The sequence below is a fragment of the Pleuronectes platessa genome, chromosome 11, assembly GCF_947347685.1.
Source record: "Pleuronectes platessa chromosome 11, fPlePla1.1, whole genome shotgun sequence".
Taxonomy (NCBI): Eukaryota; Metazoa; Chordata; class Actinopteri; order Pleuronectiformes; family Pleuronectidae; genus Pleuronectes; species Pleuronectes platessa.
Genome location: NC_070636.1, coordinates 17,574,495 through 17,595,422, shown reverse-complemented (window position 1 = coordinate 17,595,422; position 20,928 = coordinate 17,574,495). Strand labels below are relative to the sequence as shown.

At 43.3% G+C, this 20,928-nt stretch overlaps 3 protein-coding genes across 4 annotated transcripts in view; 1 reads left to right on the top strand and 2 right to left on the bottom strand.

The window, feature by feature from the left end:
• Nucleotides 1-335: 335 nt before the first annotated feature.
• slc38a6 (solute carrier family 38 member 6) lies at nucleotides 336-13,973 on the bottom strand. The gene is made up of 16 exons (XM_053434376.1): nucleotides 13,739-13,973; nucleotides 11,542-11,672; nucleotides 10,856-10,929; nucleotides 9,422-9,474; nucleotides 9,262-9,301; nucleotides 7,164-7,242; nucleotides 4,118-4,203; nucleotides 3,978-4,036; nucleotides 3,828-3,899; nucleotides 3,331-3,387; nucleotides 2,801-2,880; nucleotides 2,586-2,686; nucleotides 2,343-2,467; nucleotides 1,615-1,759; nucleotides 1,232-1,326; nucleotides 336-1,109 (listed from the first exon to the last, which is right to left on the bottom strand). The coding sequence occupies exons 1-16, from the start codon at nucleotides 13,829-13,831 to the stop codon at nucleotides 1,026-1,028; spliced, it is 1,374 nt and encodes a 457-aa protein (XP_053290351.1). The 5' UTR covers nucleotides 13,832-13,973; the 3' UTR covers nucleotides 336-1,025.
• A 92-nt stretch (nucleotides 13,974-14,065) lies between these two features.
• On the top strand, nucleotides 14,066-17,283 carry trmt5 (tRNA methyltransferase 5). Its single transcript, XM_053434828.1, has 5 exons — nucleotides 14,066-14,118; nucleotides 14,258-14,850; nucleotides 15,622-15,746; nucleotides 15,849-16,488; nucleotides 16,964-17,283. Exons 1-5 carry the CDS (start codon nucleotides 14,111-14,113, stop codon nucleotides 17,020-17,022), a joined length of 1,425 nt encoding a protein of 474 aa, XP_053290803.1. The 5' UTR covers nucleotides 14,066-14,110; the 3' UTR covers nucleotides 17,023-17,283.
• A 17-nt stretch (nucleotides 17,284-17,300) lies between these two features.
• The window catches only part of mnat1 (MNAT1 component of CDK activating kinase), a 38,805-nt gene continuing 35,177 nt past the window's right edge, over nucleotides 17,301-20,928 (bottom strand). For both annotated transcript variants that reach the window (XM_053434829.1, XM_053434830.1), the window contains one exon: nucleotides 17,301-17,607. In XM_053434829.1, the coding sequence (XP_053290804.1) occupies nucleotides 17,478-17,607 (130 nt within the window). In that variant the 3' untranslated portion in view covers nucleotides 17,301-17,477. The remainder of the gene's footprint in view (nucleotides 17,608-20,928) is intronic.

Genomic DNA, 20,928 nt, shown 5'->3' with positions numbered 1-20,928 from the left:
GTGGATTGAGGCCGGGGATATTTCCTGAACTGGGGGAACCTCCCCTAAGGGGCGTCTGATTCCTTAGATTAAAAGCAGCAGTTGGGTGGACACAGGTTCCAGAGGCAGCATGAAGACAATCTAAACAGCATCATGATTGGAAACGGACCGAGCATGTGGCTTTCATTAGCTACAGGCTGAACACACATCACAACACTGAGGAGTGGGTCTCAATGTCAATACTGCGCCTGTCAATCACACACACGGCCATGAATGTGACATGATAGACCGGTGGGTTTTCCACAACACTGATAAAGACGTCTTTTAGTGGTTAAATGAGAAAACTGACATATCAGTGAATAAACAATTTCCCTTTTATTACAGGCCCCGAATATGAAGAATGACATGATTTTACATTATAACCACATGGAGTGTATATAATAATTAACTGGTCCAAACAAAGTCATTTATTGGAGCATAGAAAGTAGCAGCAGAACCATTTAACCCTGAGATCTGAAGTGGCAAATCAATCCACAGATTAAAAAGATAAAAAAGCTTAAGAGCTGAAAATAACAATAAAGTGACTAAAATAAAAGAACTTAGCCATGAATCAGGTAAAGAGAGATGTGAACCATAAATGAGATGACACATTTATGGTTCACACAACATTTGTCATATATATGTACAGAGATTGTATAGATAAGGTGCATGATCATCCACATAGAGAAAACACAAAAAAAGAGATAGCAGGCAACTTGGAGTAAATGTTACCCATCTTTGTTTCAGGCAAAAAAAAACAAATCATATAAAATCTGAAGGTCAGAAATGAGAAAAGACGTCTTGACCTGGAAAAAGTAACTGAGTAGAACATGAAAAGTCCTCTTTCTGTTTAGGATCACACATACTGCGTTTGGTCAGTATTTTTGAGTAAAAAAAAAACCTCTGGTCTACTGTATAATAAACAAAAGCATTTGTCCGATATGCAGTTCTCGGATACTTTGGCAAGTTGATTTCCCTTTCTTTGCTCCTATGCTTGCGAGTGGGCGTTAGGAGCTCTGTACCCACGTAATGACGATGACTGAGAAGCTGGTGAGTCCCACAATGAGGCCGAACACCATCAACATTAAAGCCTGGAAACACAAAGAGCACAAAACACAACAGCTCTTAAACAGAAATGATTTAAACTGAACAATGAATATCCAAAGTGGCTTGGTCTCATAATAATTAAGGTTTATTCTGAGTGTATTTTTACCCCGATGGAGTCAAAGGATCCGAGCGGCTCTCTGCTTATCCTCAGGTAGAAGATTCCAGGGAAAATAAACAACAGACAGCTGGATGTTGTCGACCCTGAGGAGGAGAGAGGAAAAACCTTAGACACACACAGACGACAGAGAGGGGCTTCATAAACTGTTTCAAGCAGGACTGCACCATTAATCATGTATGAGCAGATACTGTGATTTTAGCCGCCACGATCAATAATTGTGGGAATATTGACGTCTTTGCTGAGATCTCAGCAGCTTTTATCGTCTGCTGCAGTTACAAACAGTTAAGAACATTCAAATAGTAAAAACGTGATGTAAAATAGAGACTGATTAACAAAGCAGTCCATATGTATATCTCAAAAACAGCACATACCCACTACTCCGAACACATTTCTGATGTCAGGTACAAAGATGGCGAGCATCAGCACCACACCCAGGATGAAGAAAGTGGCCACGATGTGGATCAGCCAGGAGAAAGGACGTCCTCCACAGAGCAGCAAGATGAGAGCTTTACGGGCCTGGAGCACAAACACAGTGAAGAGGCTCGTTCAAAACAAATCAATCATCTGAAGACATCTAACATATCATTACTCCTGAGTTTTATTATAGCATCTGTCATCACCTGTTTATACACCTCAGGCTAAACGCTATGTGCTTTATGTTTAGACAGATACATGAATGAACATATATCTGCTTACCACTGCCTTACAGTGTATTGTTATTTACATACAGCTGAACCTGTTTGGAAGTTGTGAAAGTGTTGGTCTGTTTTTCCCAAGATGCAAAACAAATACATAAATATGTAAATTGACTGTAATTAAGTTCCTTTTAAAAGGGGACAAAGTGTAAAAATTATTAAATCTGTGAATTTAATAATTAATAAAAAAAACATTCAAAGGTGATGTAAAAACACCCAAAATAACAGAGTATATAGCTTATTTAAAATAAGACAACAATTTAATTGACTTGGAACAGATTTTTTTTTTTAAACTGTTGTATAAAACACTGACGGCCATTACATAGATTTGAACAAGGAATCTGAAATGGGTCAAAGAAAAATTGGGATCATATTCGCTTGTATCATGTTGTCTGTTTACTCACAGGGAAATTAATGAGCGGTACAGTCAGCAACACGGAGAGGAGGATGGCTACTCGAACCGTCATCACCATGATGTCCCGCGGCAAGTACATGTCGTAGCCGAGCAGCAGCTCAGAGTTCACCTGGGCTTTGAGAGGGAGACAGGGAGAGAGTGAGGCCATGATGTGAACAGATGTGACAGAATATTTTGAAAAGTAGCTGCAGTCGTTTGTTTCACTCTGTGATGTTTGTCCCTGCAGGCTTACCATAGAAGGTGAGGTAGCCAAACAGTGCAGAGATGAGGTAAACCAGGAAGCTGAGGCTGATGCTGACGTTTGTGACGTTCTGCATCCTGACCTTAGAAGGTCTGAAAGACACACGGAGACATCGCACGTTATTACAGCAGATGGTGAATAATGAGTGTAGACATTTAAACCTGAAAGTGGATGTAAAGGCAAAGCTGAGAGGCTGCAGTGCTGACCGGTCCAGTTCGCAGTAGATTGGCAGGATGGCCGTGTGGCACAGGAAGGAGAAGGCCATGGTCGGGATGGCGTAGGCGCTCTGCAACACACAAGCCATGGTTAACAAATGATCAGCTTACAGAGGGGGCAGAGGGGTCAAGGTATAGCTTGTGTCGTAGCGATCACCATCTGGGTCACATTTCTGAGCAAGATTTATTCACTCAAACGTAAATATGCATCTCTAAATACCACGCCAGTGCAAGTTTCAAGGATCTGGTGTCAAAACAGCATCTGAACAACTGGAACCAACATGTGCTTTGTGTGTAATTATGTGTGCCACATGTACATTTGACCTTTATGTGTAACATACATGTCAGAAGCAGCTGCATCAGCTAGCTTGAGTTGCATACATGTGCAGCCCATCCTTCATAGGTAGGGAGTGGGACTTGTCAGCAGAGTTAAAGACGGACCTACTTTCTGCAGCTCGTCACTGCCACCTCACACTTTGTGCATGTGCAGCAAAAAGAAAACACCGGTTGTATAAACGTACCTCGCTGGAGATGACAAAGAGTTTGGGCGTGCACTCTGGGTCGGTGGAATTTGACACCTGGAGAAAACAAGGGGAGAAGAGGGAGCGTGTTATTTCTGACTTCTGCAGTGCTGCTGCAAACGGAAAGAAACATGCAGAAATGAATTCCGTTGCCTGGGTCTGAGCTGGAAGGAAAACAATTAACCGATGCCAGGTCTGAAGTTATAACACGGTCTGTATAATTTCTATAGGTCAGAGTTCACTTCCAGGCTCAGGCGAGGTCACCTGCACTTCCTTCCCCTCAGGACTGGCATCAGTCACCGTGTAGAGAGCTGCACAAGCTCCTCTGGTCCTCATCAGCCAGAGCGGACCCAATCAGTCAACTCAATCCTCTGGGTTTTTCCTCCTAATCCTGTGGCCGTGACCGTCTGCTCCAGACTACCTACCTCAGACCTGGGGTATCTCATGTATGTGTGTTTGTGTAGATAAGCAGGGGAGGAAATGGGGTTTGCTGTTACCTGGAAGGCTCCTGAAAGCGTGGTCAGATTGTGAGGCAGGGGGCAGGGGATGGACCATTTCTTCACCACAATCTGGAAACATCAGAATAGATAAATATGAGTGTTGACGTAAAGAAAAAGAAAAATTTTAAGGGCGATAATAAAACTTACCACAACTGTAAAGTACAGCATGAAGAAGAAAGCTATGCTGCTGGTGTATCCCAGGAAGCCTGAAATGATAAGAGACATATCTGGTAATAAATAATGATTGAAACGAGTCGGAGCAGAAACATACAGCTTGATAGACTTACCAATTCTTGGCAATATTGACAAAGGTAGAACAACACAGATGGTGACAAGGATCAGGAGCAGCCGGCCGTCTTCATACCAGGCGTTTCTGGAAAACAGAGAGAGGACACCGAGCGTTAAAGGCCTGTGTTGAATCAAGCCCCATTTCTCACTCTGGTCTATCTGAAATCTCAGGGGACGGCAGAGACGAATCTTCTGTTCCTTGAAAAAGGGACTGACTCTGGAAATTTGTCTCCATTTCGAGCTCAAATTAAGAGCGACAGATTCGTCATGTGGTACGAGTTAGGGGCTTTAGCTCTCGCAAACCATAACAATTATGTAATTCACATGCAAACGTTGTGTCGCTCCGTCAGATGAGACCACATTTCACTTGCCGGGGTTTTCAGAGAAGGGGAATAATATTTTCCTTTGCCGAGGGATAGCCTTGACGGTTTACTCAGGATTGGGGAGCTATTGGAGGAAGAGGAGGAGGAGGAGGAGGGGCAGCACTTGAGGTGACACATGTGGAAGGCATGCTGGCTCCGCTGGGGTTGGGGTCGGGCGGGAAGGGTGCCGCCTGGTGCTGCTGTACGTCGGGCCGCGGCGTGGGGTCAGGGGGGACTGGCTCCACCGCTCTTTATGGGGCTCCCACAGTCAGCAGCACCTGCTTCGACCACATCAACACCCACTGACCCCTGTTTGGCAGTTTCACAGCTGTGGCGTTTCCACAGGCGCTGATGGATTTGTCTCTGCGTCTACACCGTTTCTGTGCTGTAACTGGATGACCTCTGCTCTGACCTCCTCTCTCTCTCGTCCAATCACCTCCACTCAAACCTAAGTTTAGCCATTAGGGAGCACTCGCTTTGCTAACCTCCCCCCCCCCTCTTCACTTTTACACACTGTTATGCAGACGCTAGGATGTAAAAGGAAGAAAAAAACTCCACCACCATTACGATCCACTCTCAGGAGGCTCGGGGCTTACTGCAAAAGGCGCAGGATACAGAGAAGACCCATGAAATGTGGAACATTTTACGGTATAACGAGACGCAGGATAGTGCTCAGTTAAGGCCGCAGTGTGACTGCCAACGAGTCAATCTCCACAAAGTCTCGAAATCAGCAGAAATCTGGCCAACGCAAACCCACAGCTGTTCACGTATCGGCCCTGTTACAAAAACTTAAATGAAAGCGCACCTTAACCAGGACGTACACTCTTCATTTGTTCGAGCAGATGACATCTGTTCATCTGTAAATATATATATTTAGATATATATTATTTTCTATTTTAAATGTTGATAGTCTATTTTATTCAATTTTATACTATTTCTATTTTATTTTATTTTTTTGGTTTTAATTACTTGAGCATTGCTAGAAGAGAGCCTGTGACTCAAGCATTTCATTGCCAGCGACTGCTTAATGTAATTGTTGTGCATTTGACAATAAAAATCTTGAATCTCGAATCTTGAATGACGACAAATCTCCACTCTGCGGTGTTGGAATAAATGAGCCAGAAAAATAGAAACGCGCTCTCATATAAAGCAACTCGTTTATTTCGGCTTTGATGGAACCGAGTGTTTGTCCGTTAACATCCACAAAACCCGCTCATTAACAGAACTGTTGTGTTTCCCTGGGCGGCGAGCTGCAATTAGAATGGCAAAACTGATATCCCCTTGTATCAGTCTGATTCCGGGGGAAACATGTGCGAGAGATTTGGGGGGGTGAAAGGAGCAGCGCTAATACAAAGCAGCTGTGTGTGTGTGGAAGAGTCTGATGTTGACGGATCGGGCCGAGAGCAGCTCCAACCATCGCTTAAACCAGTGTGGCCAATAATAAAGTGATAGAAGTTACATTCTTGGCCGAGGGAGGGCTCGTCCACGCAGGCCAATGAAAGACACAGGCTGCTGCTGCTGGAGGGTGATGAATGGCTCTCTATCATAAATACATTTCCTCTGGGCATGATTCACACTAAACACACAACACTGAACACGAGTTTCCCTCCAGTCGCTCGCACACTTTAGTCTTCCTAGTGTCCTGTGGTTTGGTGAGACATCTTCTTCCACCCCATCAATCACACGAGCTGTTTCCCCGACTGATTCCAGTTCGGGCAGCTTAGTGGTGCAGAAGTGTCAAATTTGGATGTTTGATGGCCAGAATGTAAAATGTACATCGTCATGGGAACAGCAAAGACTCATTATTTATCTTAACGCAGCTAATTTGAAAGAATATCTTGGATCTGACCGCAACTGTGACAGATTTTCAACCTACATTTTTTATTGGTGACGGAGATCCAGTGGTGCCGTGTAACAAAGTACATTTATTCCATTACTCTATCAGTAATTTACTTAAAGGTCCAGTGTGCAAGATTTAGGTGAAAGGGATGTATTGGCAGAAATTGAATATAAAATAATCCTAGTGTGTTTTCTAGAGTGTTTTCACTAGTGTGTTTCATCTAAATCGTACTAATTGTTGTTTTCTGTACCGTAGAATGGTCCCTTTATATTTACATCGGAAGCGGGTCCTCTCAATTTTTTCGTCCAACTAAAAACCTTTTGAGTTTAAATGACAACTAAAGGTTTCCACAGGTTCTCTTTCATGTCTTGAAGGGGAGGGTGAGGTGAGGCATATTCAGCTGCAACATGCAACCTCACCACTAGATGTCACTTAATTTTACACACTGAACCTTTAAGTAGAATTATCCTCAGGGTACTTTTCACTTTTCCTCCTCAACATGTATTAGCAAATATCTGGACTTTCTACACCACTGTATTTTTTAAATGCCTTTCGTTACAAGTTCACTTTGTTTTCTTTTTTATATCTTTTTTTTTAAATGGATGAATAATAAGAGGGGAATTGGTCCACTGATCCAATCAGATCAGGCAGATAACATTAGACCCGTCTCTTCTGCCATCAATAAATAACCGAAAAAAACAATATTAACTATGAAAAAATATTAACTAAGGTTCACAAAAACAATGAGAATGTTCAGTTGAGGGACACTACCTTTTTTTGTATTTAATTATGTTTTACTTCAATAAAAATGTTTGAGTACTTCCTCCACCTCTGTACACCTACCCTGTGCTGTCTGGACTCAGGAAGATGCTTATGGCTGCAGGAAGCTCCGACTTCAGGATGAAAAAATAGGACGACATGGCTGAAAGGAGGGAGGGGAGAGAAGAAGATGTGTTTTCACACTGAATAAACAACACACAGAACACAATCCTACCAAACTAGTAAAAACATAAACACAGCGGCCGACTGTAAGCTGCCACAAGCAATCCTACATGGCGGTGTGAGGGTGGTGTGTGTTTTCCAGCACTAGGAAATGGAAGGCAGGGTGGAGGGGGTACCGCGGCTCTGAGTTAATGCAGATGGGTGGGGCAGGCGGCTCAACGGGATCATCAGCAAAGCCCCTCGGTACAGAGGAACAGACATTATGCAGATCTTCCAGTTGCTGGAGAGCTGGAGTAGCAGCCAGGATGGAGAAGTGGCCAGGGAGGGAGGGAGGGAGGGAGGAATGCTAACAATAATGATCTCTGACGCTAATCCAGGTATTTCTCCCCCTTCTCCACCTCGCGAGGAAACAGGATATTATCTGAACCTGACGGGCTCCAACATACTTTCACATTTGCTCAGGCAGCCAAAGAGAGAAGGGGTCTGGGTCACTTGATGAGGGGTACATCAGCCCCAAAAACACGAGGGGGGTGCAAGGGGAGAGAGAAGATGGAGAGCGTGTTGGTAGAAGGCAACATGTTTGGTCTGATGCCGTGTGTGGTCAGTCATAAAGGGAGATAATGTTCGGGGATTTCACTTTGTGAAGTCAGGCAGAGCCGGAGTGAGCTGGGACCTCATTGCCCCTTGGGCAGGTCTTGCTCTCGCCGTTTAATAAGCCCAGACCATAATCCCTCAGATCCTGTATTTGTTTATAAAAGAAAATTCCTCCAATAACCCTCCAGCCCACACAGACACAAGGACACTCACTGAGAATAACTCAAGCCATTTATAAGCACTCAGATCCGTCAATAACGGGATATTACGGGCCTGCAGCTGCTTTGGCTGTTTTAGCCAAAAAGGTTTCACTACAAACGTTCATCCAACAATTTAATTGGACCATAAAAGATGAAAAAATCTTTTCATCCAAACAAATGGATACATACTCGCTGGCGGGGGATCACATACACACAACAGGCATAATGATGCAATGGTTTAGTTTCATGCAGTTGGTTACTGTGAGCAAAACAACACTCTGATGGGAATTCCTGGAGGTATAATACTTACATGTCTAAACAAAAAGAAGGCCCTTGGGTGAAGAGAAGGGATCGTTATTGGCCAAGTGGTAAATCAACACATTCTTATGTAATGTGAAAAGTGAAGGAAAATTGCTGTAAAGCTGGTGTGTGTGGTCAGCAGATAGTGAGCGAGTGTGTCCGACAGAGGACAGAGCCACTTTCTTTTCATTAAGAGTGAGGGGAGAGGTGGGCTGCGAGAGCTCTGAGCTGCGCAGTAATTAAGGTCAATTGGCCCATCAGCCTTTGGCAGCGCAGATGAATGTTTACCCAGAGTGAGACTAATTGCACTCTTATAAAAGGGGCCCGGGGTGTGGACAGATGCGCGTCGGAGTGCTGGCTCTCACAATCTCACACATACTGCCCCATGCTGGGAAAACCACAAACATACCAGAGGGCACGGCAATAATCCACTCAGCCGCGCCACTAATGACTGCCGAGGAGCTACCACCTCCGCTCTCCACTGTCTGGGAAGCGGCGCTTTTTGTGGCCGAGGCACGGATAGAGATAGCAGTGGAGGGACACGAGTAGGTGGGGGGGGGGGGAGAATAAATGGAGGGGTCCCATTAGGTTACTCAACACTGAGAGGGTTGGAGTGGGTTCACCATCAGTGATCAATTAGACACAAAGTCAGGTTTCAGGCCCAGGGGAGGGGGCTGCGAGGACAGCGGCGACAGGGTCAAAGGTTATCAGGGGAATCCGTATAATAGCCTCATAGGAAGGAGGGAGTAAAAACCCAGCCCACAGCTCTCCAGTAGGAGGCGCTATCTACCTCCTCAATGAACTAAGAGTGTGGCCCTCAGTACTCCGCTAATGTAAAAAACAAAATCAGTTTGTCCAGCGAGTCAGAAATAATGTGTGTAATGGTGAAATCAAGGCTGACTTACCACCGATATTTTGGATGAGAATTGCAACTCCCACAAGAACCTTGAAAAATAAATAGAGGGGCAGAGTGAATATGTTTCTGAGTCATGTTGAAAGTACAAGTGTGTGAGCTCCTCTTTTCTGACAGGGTGAGCTCACACTAATCCAAATGTCAACACCTACTTTTCCTGGTTTTCTCAAAGCTCTCCTTCCCAGATCTTCATAGGAATTGATGCCTGTGAGAGAAAAGTCAAAAGCAATGAGAAACAACATACAACTGGAGCACACACCCCATCAACAACACACCTTCAACAACACAACTATAATGCAATGGAGCTGCACCACATTACAAGCACTCCTAGATATCAGATCCCTGAATGTGCCTCTTTTTTCCATCAAGATCCAAGAATTATTCCATGGAAAGATGTGAAAATGTTGGTGAAAAAATGTCCTTGATCCGCCGCCTGATCTGGAGCTGCACCAGAATTCTGTTCGGTTATTTTTTCGTGGAATCTTGGTTACAAATAGAAATAAAATAAGCGGACAGGGGTGAAAACGTAACTACTCAAAGATGTTTATAGGCTATATATGAAAAAAAGGGAAGTTATAACACTACGTATTAGTGAATTTATTGTTGTTATTGTCTAACACACAATTGCAGGTCACCTGAGGCATTAAAACATAACTCACACATTATCTGCCATTAAGTTTGTTTAAAGAGTTAAATTCCTAATAGTTTTGCCTCTTGATATTTATCCAGTAGAAATACAAACGTAAACCCATGAAGCAAATAACTCACCAAAAAAAAATATGGAAAGAACAATTACAAAAGGCAGAATGGGGTGAAACTGCCATTAAACCATGTCTATTAAATTAGGGGAGGAATTCCACACAAATACAGAAACATACAGAAACTGAATTAGGAAAGAAATATATCATAATTCTCTTCTGTGCATTATCAATATTCATATGTAATAACAGTTTGGACCAATACTGAACTTAACAGAGAAAAGGTCAGTTTTCTAAAATCATACATTTCATGAAGAAGTTATAATTTTTCTATATCTACTTTTTGTATATTTCTCTATTTTATTGATTTTAATGTTGTTCTTTTATTGTTTTATCGTTCTTTTTTTATTTTTTGCAATGCTGGGTATGATCTGACATTTCTAAGATTTTCTAACTCTGCATTTTTTCCCCCACCATTTTATTAAGTGAAGTACCTTGTAACTCTGGTTTCGAAAGGAACTATAGAAATACAGTTTATTATTATAAGTATTGCATTTTTGCTCTAACTTCATATTTTCAGAAAGACAATGAGTGGAAGTGAATCTTTTTTACTTCCCCTCTTGGCTCCTTTTACTCATTATCAACATCGTTATTTTAACATCACATGATTCAAATGCAAAGGATGGTGCAAGTAAAGAAAAAAAACTAAGTGACAGAGAGATAACATGGTCTTAAATAGACGACAAAGCAGGTAGCTTGCTAACACACTGATCTAATCGTGAGGGGGGGGGGGGGGGGGGGATGTTAACAAAAGTGTGGATGAAATCTGATGGATAAACCCACATGTTCATCCAAAGATAGACTGTGTTTCTATTGTCAGTGTCTCACCTGTCTGGTCACATAGCTTCAGAAGGAGATGTATAGAGTACGCTGCCAGGCTGGACACTAGTACCAACAGAATACTGGAGAGGAAACAGAGATAGAGCAGAGATCAGTACACATAGGGTGGAAATTCACAGGTTTTTATGCTGTAAATTGGAGCTGTTCCGATACCATTCTTCCCCTCCCGATACCGATAACTGGATTTTTGCTTTTCGACAAATACAGAGCATCGATGTGATAGATAGATAGATAGATTACTTTATTCATCCCCGAGGGGAAATTAAGTCGTCACAGCAGCCGGTACATTTGAATACAATAAAATACAATACAATAGAATAAAATATAAAATATAAAATATTGCAGTAGAAAGAATAAAAACAGAAACACAAGATAAAATAGGTAGATAAGATGATACCATTGTATTTAGAAAAATATCAACTTCAAAGTCCTAACTGAAAACGAACATGAAAAAACAAACAAATAAAGATCTTTTATGTAGAGTGGAAATAATCTTGGAGAAGAAGCCGCTCAACTCTACCAGAAGGACAAACATGATTTTTTAAGGGTTTGTGCCACTAAAGAATCACATCAGCCAAGAATGAACCCCCAGTTTTTAACCTCTGCCTTCCCTTATTTCAATAAAATACCCTCAAACAGCTTCTTGAGGAAAGGTGGATAAAGAGTATTCTTACCAGAAACCAACTATGCCTGTGCTGGCCATAGCATAAGCAAGACCCAGTATACCACTGCCCATGATGGCGTTGATCAGGTTAAACACAGAGGAGGCGAAGGAGGCTCCTTTGACCCTGGGCTGCACTGATCCCTGCACACATATACAAAAAATAGAGAGATGGTTACATCAATAAATATTGCGATGGATAGATAGAAGATGAAGATGTGAAGCAGTGAGTCTGAAGACACTGGAAAAGCAGAAGAAACCTGATTATTTATGTAAGAGCTTTAGGAGCATTGCAGCCGACAGCGTTACGAACAACTGGCCGGTCCTGATGATGGATGTCATGAAACAACGCGGCGGTGGCATGAAGGATCAGGGACTGGAAATGGGAATGGATGGGGTGGGATTTGAGCGGCTGGCTGTGGGACAGCTGCCTGAGCTCAGGATAAGGGGAGCTGCCCAAACTGCTTGACCTCTGTAATAGGGGATATCCTGCGGAGAACGAGCAGCAACTCTGGTGTCAGTGTCACAACAAGCTCAGATTGACCTGCGGGCCGCTGAGTCGGATTCACCCTGAGTTACAGTACCGGGAGACAGGAAGTCAACTGTAGAACCAGGTGTACGTATATATAAATAAAATACTACAAATGTGACCTTTGAAATAAAGATGCAACCTTATAATAATGCGAAAAGAGATAAATAAACCTCTGAAGTAATACTGATGCATTTTTCACCATCTTATTTTTACTGAGGGCCACAGTGAAGTCAGGCATATCCCACAATGCACCAGTCCAGCATGGTACTGGGTGAATCCACAAAGTCTACAGGTGATAATCACCGCTCGTTTCCCTTTGTGATTGGTTTTAGATTAGTGATAGGATTAATCTAGATTAAGCGGAAGCATGAGTGGTTAAATCAATTAACCTGATGTGACACTGTGTTAATCACACAGAAGTTTCTAATGCCCCCACTTCCTGTGAGTGTGTATCTCTGACAACAAGGCAGTTCATTAATCACAGATAAAAGCTGATTGATAAATCTTATAATGAATTGGCATCCACCGAGTCAGATTACTCATCACTGCATGGATCCACTTTTCTCTGGTTTCTCAAATCTGATCCACTTTCTAGTTTGTTAGTTTGTTTAAATGCTGCAGTGCCTCCACAGATGGAGAAAAATATAGATAGAATAATTATTATTGCACATTGGCAAACCCTTCAGAGGCTTAACTGGAACATTTTGACATTTTCAAAGCCCAACCACATAATCTAAATTCACATATATCTCTCACAGACTCAAAAGCCAAAAGTTATTCACAGAATCAATTTTTAAAGAACTCAGTGACAATTTTAAATCACATTCAAATTTCTCACGTAGAAGACTTAAGGTCTTTAAACTTAACAGAAATAATAATATGTGACATGTATCATAACTATTAGCGAAATGGACCGATAAATACATTTCTATCTTGATATCATTTTCAGCCAGATCGCTCTGTCCTATAATATCATCTTTGAATGTGGAGTAAGTGGACTTTGTAAAAGTTCCTCCAGAACATCTATTTTAATGAGTGCTACTTTGAAATGATTACTAGTTTTCGACTTTGCCTCTATTGCTGTGCATGTTTGTCTTCTGCTTATTCATCTCTTTATTTTGCATTTACTAAATGTATCTACATCATGATAACTGTTATAAATGTGTAACCGGTAATTTTAATTGATTTTAGGCAGCCAATTTTAAACCTTGTCAGGAACTGCAGTTGAAAATTCGCCTTCAGGTTATCTCTGCCACTTTTATGGATTTTGATTCAAATGTTATCATTGCAAGTTTTGCAAAAATATTTACTAGATAGAATTGCTCCACAAACAAAACATATGTTTACAAACGTTTTTCCAATTGTTTCATTTATTCTTTAAAAAAATAGTATTTGAGACTAGACACTAAATTCACAGTTTACAGGGAAATCTTCCTTGTAAATGACACATATAATAGTTTCTGTTTGTCATAAATGTAAATACATATATATCTTTAGAGGGGAAAGAGTTATCTTTACTTTAGTTTAGTTTGTCTGCTATTTTATGGTGGATTTTCTATGCGAGTGCTGACAGAGGAAAGAAAACAGGAAGGAAAGGACATTATCGCTCATTCAATGTTAAAGTTCATATATTCAGTCTGAAACACACACACACACACACAGATGTTGTAATACTCACATTTGATAATAAAGGCGCAGTTTCTTCGTCTCTTCTGTCTCCGGCGAGACGTTCCCTGTATTCATCTCCCCCGAAGTCTCCGTTAACACTCATGTTTCTGCAGCTGAGACCTGAACACACAAACTAAAGTTTACAGCTGCTTCTCTTCACTTTATATCTCTGTTCAGTCTCTGATTCTCTCGTCAGCTGATCACCACTGTTATTGTTGTTGTTAACCGGCGCTGGCGTCACGTGCCTGTCGTTTCCGTCGCATTAGCACGTCGGAGATGAAACCGTCCAATCAGGGTCCGGCCCTCCGCCAGTTTGACCAATCAGCTCTCAGCTCCGGTCCCACACTGATGACGCGACACAAGCGTGCCTGAAAGCGGAGGGATGTCAAGGTCTGAGAACTTTACACTGAAATCTTTCCCTAATAATGACAAGAGTTTTACCTTTTTAACCTTGTATTGTTACACGAGTGTTAAACTTTCACTTGGTTTACATTGTGTTAGTTTTTTCACTGTTCTGCTTCCGTTCCAGGATCCTCTGCAGAGTCTTAACGTCTGCACACACACGAAGAAACCTCGAAGCAGCTGCTGCTCACCTCTGGTCTGCAGCCTCTCCAGCAGCCTCTCTCTGTCCTGGCTCCTCTCCGAGAACCACAATGGAGCCTAAACTGTACCGGTCCCCTGCAGGGGTCCGAGGCATGACCTCCCTGGACAAAGAGGCCTTCACACAGACCATCACGGTCCCAGCCTTACGGGTGCCCATCAGGGTCTTGAACAAGGTGATAAAGAGCCTGAAAAAGTCGACCATCCAGCGCCCAGGGATGCCAAGAGTCGTCCCAGACACAGAGGACGGAGGCGACTTCCGCCTAATCCTGTTGGACCCTCACAGAATCTCCTCCCCGAGCTGCTTCTCCGAGGCCGAAGCCGAGGCGCTGAGGTCCTTCGAAGTCCCAGAGGAGCTGCATTCCCACGAGCTGCAGCTGACCTACGACAACCTGAAGAGCGAGGAGGTGCTGGAGGCTGTGCTGCCTCAGGGCCAGGACGTTACCTCTGCCTTCAGCCGGGTGGGACACATCGCGCACATGAACCTCAGGGACCACCAGTTCCTGTACAAGAGCCTCATAGGTGAGATGCAGACGTGAACGAACCTTGACAAAGATTCTCCACGTCTCTCAACTCTACTGTAGGGAGAAATAATTATTCCTAAATATATATTACCTCGTTATATGATTTACAACATCATTTTCATGTTGCTCAATCCAGTTAATGAACCCATGTTCTGTCCCAACAATTTATTTAGGACTTCCCTTAATTTGTCCCCGTCTCTCTATCTAAGTGTGGTTCAGGTATCTTTCACTCTCTCTTTTATAAGGTTTTGAATTGTTTGTATTAATTAAAAATACAATATGTATCCTATATTTTTGGCGATTGATGTGTGACACTAAAGCAGCGTATAGATTTTTTTCCTTAAAAAGCAAAGGAACTCTCTGTTTTAGGTTTCATTCAGTCAAGCTGCTCCACATTGCACAAAATCAGATCCATGAATCACTCTCTCACAAATCTACATAAATTGCCCTCAACATTAAAGCCGCTGATCCAAATCAACACCAATTTAATAGGTTCTTTTTTGTTTACTCCCGTGATCCACCAAGTTTCATGGAAATCTGTTAAATGGTTTTTTTAGTAATCCAAATATCCCTAATCCAAAGATTTGGAATTTGAGATTACCTATTTAAGGTTAATAAAAAAAAATACAGATATTTTAAATAGCCATACTTTTATATATTATCTTGAAATTATTACATTTCTGAATTCTTAAATCAAACTAACTCAAAGAACCATCCAGTTTATGAAGTTATACTCACTGTCACAACTTGTCTGTTGCTTCCGTTCTAGGTCAAGTCATCATGGACAAAAACCCTGGCATTACCTGTGTGGTCAACAAATTAAACATCATCGACTCAACGTACCGAAACTTCAAAATGGAGGTGCTCGCTGGAGAGGAGAACATGGTTGCTAAGGTAAGTTATAGAACAGATACAAAGATAATGACATGTGTATGAACATCCACCGAAGTTTGGAGAAGCATCTGATTCTCAACATCACTTATCTGTGTGTTGCAGCTGAAAGAAAATGGGGTGACGTATGAGTTTGACTTCTCTCGTGTGTATTGGAACTCCCGGCTGAGCACAGAGCACCAGCGCGTGGTGCAGCTCGTCAAACGGGGGGACACGGTGTTTGACGTGTTTGCTGGGGTCGGGCCCTTTGCCATCCCCGCAGCACGCATGGGCGCCAAAGTTTTGGCCAACGATCTCAACCCAGAGTCCTACCGATGGCTGCAGCACAACTGCAAACTCAACAAGGTGGAGAGCAAGGTGAGGACGTTCAACCTGGACGGCAGAGCGTTCATCCAGGGCCCCGTGAAGCAGGAGCTGCCTGCGCTGCTGAAAGGAAAAGACAGCGTTCATGTGGTGATGAACCTGCCGGCTTTAGCTTTGGAGTTTCTGGATGCATTCAGAGGCCTCCTGCACCAGGAAACTCCCTGTGACGAGAACTTACCCACGGTGCACTGCTACGGCTTCTCCAGAGAGGACGACCCGGACACAGATGTGGTGAAGAGGGCGTCCCACAGCCTCGGGGTCCCCCTGGAGAACCGATGCTCCTTGCATTTTGTGCGTAACGTAGCTCCCAACAAAGATATGATGTGTGTGAGATTCACAATCCCTAAAGAAGTCCTCTTCAGCAGCAGTGATGATCAGACAGGTGAGAACTGAGAACTTGTTTGTCGGACATTTTACCAGAAATGTTACGATAATTGGCAGATTAATCAATAATGGAAACTAGAATGGCACTCACCACAACCGACGCCCCTCATAAAAACCACATTTCAATTCAGTAGATCCAAATTTTTTGGAGATCTGCACCTAATTGCGCACACATCAAAAACAGTCCCCTAAAACATGTCTGATATTATTTCATCAAGATCGGTCAATTGATGTAAACATTTCAAAATGCCCCATGACGTTAAAGAACCTGAAAAAAATCCTTGATCTGGCCCTAAACTGAAAGGGTTCTGTCTTGGCCCCGAGTAGCTTTGTTCAATTCTGCTGACAAACAAACAAATAAACCAAGAGATGGGGAGGAAAACATAATCTTCTCTGGTATGGTAATAATCTTTATTATTATTTTTCATTCTATTATGTTCATCTCTAAATGTTTTTTTTCAATCTGTCCACAGAACCCTCAGAAGAACCTGCCCCAAAGAGACAGAAGTGTGAAGAAACTGATTCAATATAACATTTTACAAGGAAAAGTTTTATTCGAGATCTTTTGTTTTAAGTAAGTTCAATTTTTTGCATCTTTTACAGTTGTGACAGATCCTGTCACCAGAGATGTAAATTTCAAACAGTTTTGGTTTAAAAATAACCCAATTTAATAATTTGGTTTAAGAAACCCCACTTTTTCAAAGGAGAATGTATCACAACTGTTCTCATTCAGGACTTGACATGTTTTGTCCTCTATTGTTTCTTTTCTTAAATAAACCTGTAAAACGATGGACAGACGCTTGGGGTTCTTTTTGATTTTATTTTATTGTAAAATTTACACAACATAAAAAAATAAACCTTGACCAAAAAACGGTCATACTGTATCACCACCCACCACAGACAGCAGCTCTCCATGGTGGCAGCAGAGCAGGATTTATAGTCCATTCAGTCACATATTTATCCAGTAGCTGCTGTTACTCCTCTGAGCTACGAGTTCATCCTTTTAAAAGGGAACAGCCCGCTGAACGCATCCTGGACGGCTCGATGACACGCCAGAGCCGAGCTGTATCCTCCAGCTGTGTCCTGAGGCATGGCAGCCCGCACGTGGTTCAGATACCTGGGAACACACACACAGCTGTGGTCAGCAACAGGAGTGAGCTATTTTGTAAATAATGTGAGGGACTGGCAGCCAGAGAGCTGCTTTAGAAAAAAACAAAAACTGGTTCCTGTGAGTGTAACTCGAGGGTAAGTTTATTCTTCATTAAATCCACACTTGAAGTTATTTTCACTGGCTCTCTGAGACACTTTGTCCCTTTGATGAAATCAACGGAGACAGACGGAGTCATACCCCAACACTGGAACACCTTGTGCCTAAAAGCCTCTCCAACATGGCTCTATTAAAGTATTATAGGTGTCTTTTATTTTTTGAGTGCTTACAGATGTATCCTGCCAAAGCCCCTTTTCAGGATCTTAAGTAAAAGCCAAGAGTCACTGTTTATTTTCACATCGGCGCACAGACAGAAAAACAGTTCAGCTGTTAATTTAGTCTTTGCTGTGATAGATGCCTCTGTACTTATGAGTGTGTTTGTTGTGACGGGGGGGTTACCTGGTTCTCCAACCACTTTAATCCTTCCTCTACAGTTATGTGCCATCAAAAAGCAATCATTGGGTTGGGGTGGGGGGGAACCTCCACACATGATCAGTCGCGCTTTCCCCCAACATCTAACTACAAAGCTAAAAAAGCAAAGTCCCCCAACGACTGAGACAACACGTAGCTTTGCCCATCGATACTGCCCCCCCCCTGCAGAAATCATAGTCTTCACAGAGAGGTCTAAAGCCCTCACACGAGTCGGGCTTCATGGCCCTTGTTCCTGTGAGCCGGGGGGAAACTTCAAAGTGAAATGGGAATCAAGAGCACAGACAGTCCTCTGTGATTTCTGCGCTCATTCAAGCTGCTTTACAGAGTAACCCAACACCTGTGGGGAGGCTAAGACTGAGAGCTGAGACGTGCGTGTGAGTGAGTGAGTCAGTGTGTGTGTGTGTGTGTGTATATGAGAGATGCAGAAAAAGGTGTTGGTGAGACTGCAGCCTGAACACATCATATTTTCGCTCTGGTGTTTTACGACTCTTGATTTTAGTTTACTCATTTCCTTGTAACGCAATAAAACAAAAAATGAAGTGGAACATCCTGAATTAAAAAACTAGACTATGACATAAACACGTAAAGTCCAACATTCATGAATTTAACATCGAGGAGACGACCTTGTCAAGTTTCATGACGGACGGCGAAAGTGAGAAGAGGCGCGGCGAGAGATGTCAGTCAGGTCTCGCACACAAAGACCACTCATCACCCACTAGAGAAACAACACACAAGTTCAAAACAGGAGGCTCAGTGATTAATAATAACTTCATTAGGCCCAAGCTGCTGTAGCCTGTCCTTCAGAGCACTTGAGGGAGGTCTTCTCGAATGGCTTCCTGCATCAGATGAGTGCTGTCTATTGATTATATTGTACTGGGCCTTTTTAATGGTGAAAAAAGTGGGCTATTTACAGCCCGGCTAAGTCTGCTCTTCCTGCTAATCTAATCCCCAAGCTACTCATGTGGTCATTCCTTCCAAGAAAGCTGAGAGCTCTGTGTAACCTTATACCTGCCTGCCCCTAAGGAGGGAGCGAGGGAGCAAAAGAGAGAACATGAGAGAGAGAGCGAGGGTGAGGGAGGAAGAGGGTGAGGAGCGTGGGTGGAGGGGTGGGAAGTCGAAAAAAGAGGGAGGGAGGATGTGAGGTGAAATCACCTTTGGGTATCATCGCCACAAACCCTCTTCTCTTAAACCAACCCTGTCTGCCCTCTGCTCACCCCTAACACCCCAGGTTAGTTCAGTTCTGCTCCATTAACCCGGCGGAGTGTATCCGCATCTTCCTGTAAAGGCCGGCCTCTCGCATGTACGCACACATTTACCGGCTGTGGATGTGCACGAAGCTTAAAGATGAATTCTCACTCCTTTCACATGACTGTACTTGACGGCGCTGACAAAACCAAGAGGGGACTGACAACACCTGGGACGTGCAACAACAAGAAATGCATTAGAGATGTGCCGCACACTTAGAACAACCTCTTTACACTGCTCTCAATCATAAAAACCAAAAACAACACGCGCACACACAAGACTCCTGAGTAACAGACGCTCCGAGCCCCTCTGACGCTACTGTTTCACTGTGTGCATTAACACTCTACATGCCCTCCCACCCCACAGCCCCCCGTCCCCCCCTCTCCCTTTCTCTCTGAGGACTGGACGGCCTTTTGTTCGCAGGGCCCTGAAACCCAAGCCGTTTCGGCCGGTAACATCTTTCACTCTCCAGGCCCCACTGGAGCATTAGCTGCAACTCGATATGGGTCTTTTCAAAGCCTCGTATTATTGGGTAAATATGGGTCACTTTGGACTGGCCCATTATGTCGCTCGAGGGGGGGGAGCGGGAAAAGACGAGTGCAGGTGATGAAAACGGCCGGGTGAAACTATGACAATGTGCGTGTCAGACCGGTTTTGTATTCGTATAGACGCTTAGAATAATGGTTTTTTTTTGCTTTTTCTCAGATGTGGGTTACTGTAATAATCCTTTGAGTGTTTATATTCCCAAAATCATTGCACATGAAGAAGTGCTTGCATTATTGTTCAGCCTCTACCATGTGATATTGGCCCTCGCTTTCTAAATCCATGTGCACTTGGATCAAAACTTCTGGGAGCTAACAGCATTTTTCCACTTGAGTCTGGAACTCCTAATACCTGGGCAACGTCTCCTGCTAATGCTAATAAACAGTCTGAGATTTTCCTGACGGGACAACCAAAGTATTCCCCCCTCCTGCTCCCGCTGCCTGGAAAACACCGCAGAGCCCCATCTCTAATTCAAAGTGAAAAGATAAGTGGCGAAATGTTCCGGCGGGTTCCGTGTGACTTCCAGCTGAGAATGTGTGGCTCCTTTTTGTGTTTGGAATCGGCGATGCTGCTGTGGAATGGGGGGGATGTGTTTGGCTTCTTCAGGGAAATGGGAAATAGCTGTAAGGCTGGAGCTCCGGAGGGAAGAGAAGAAAAAAAAAAAAAGTAGATATCAGATGGAGGTGCTGATTGTTTTGGGCCTCTTGTCTAGACTCCACGTGTTGGCTGGAATTGGATTAAGAGGAGCTGTGGCAGCCCGGGCCTGATGGAAAAGAGGCCTGTAATGCTGCAAAGGTTATTTGAGCGAGCAGACACTTAATCAACATGCAAACCGCAGAGCAGGCGCACAAGACAATGGAGAATTCTGAATCGGTCCGAAACAAAGCTCAGTGCAGAGCTGCTGTCCGGGGTTTGGCTGCTTTCATACATGAAGACTTAACATTCATGTTCACCACTGAGCAAGTTCAGAGACGTTGAACCGGCTCCTCTGACGGGAACTTGGGGAGATGA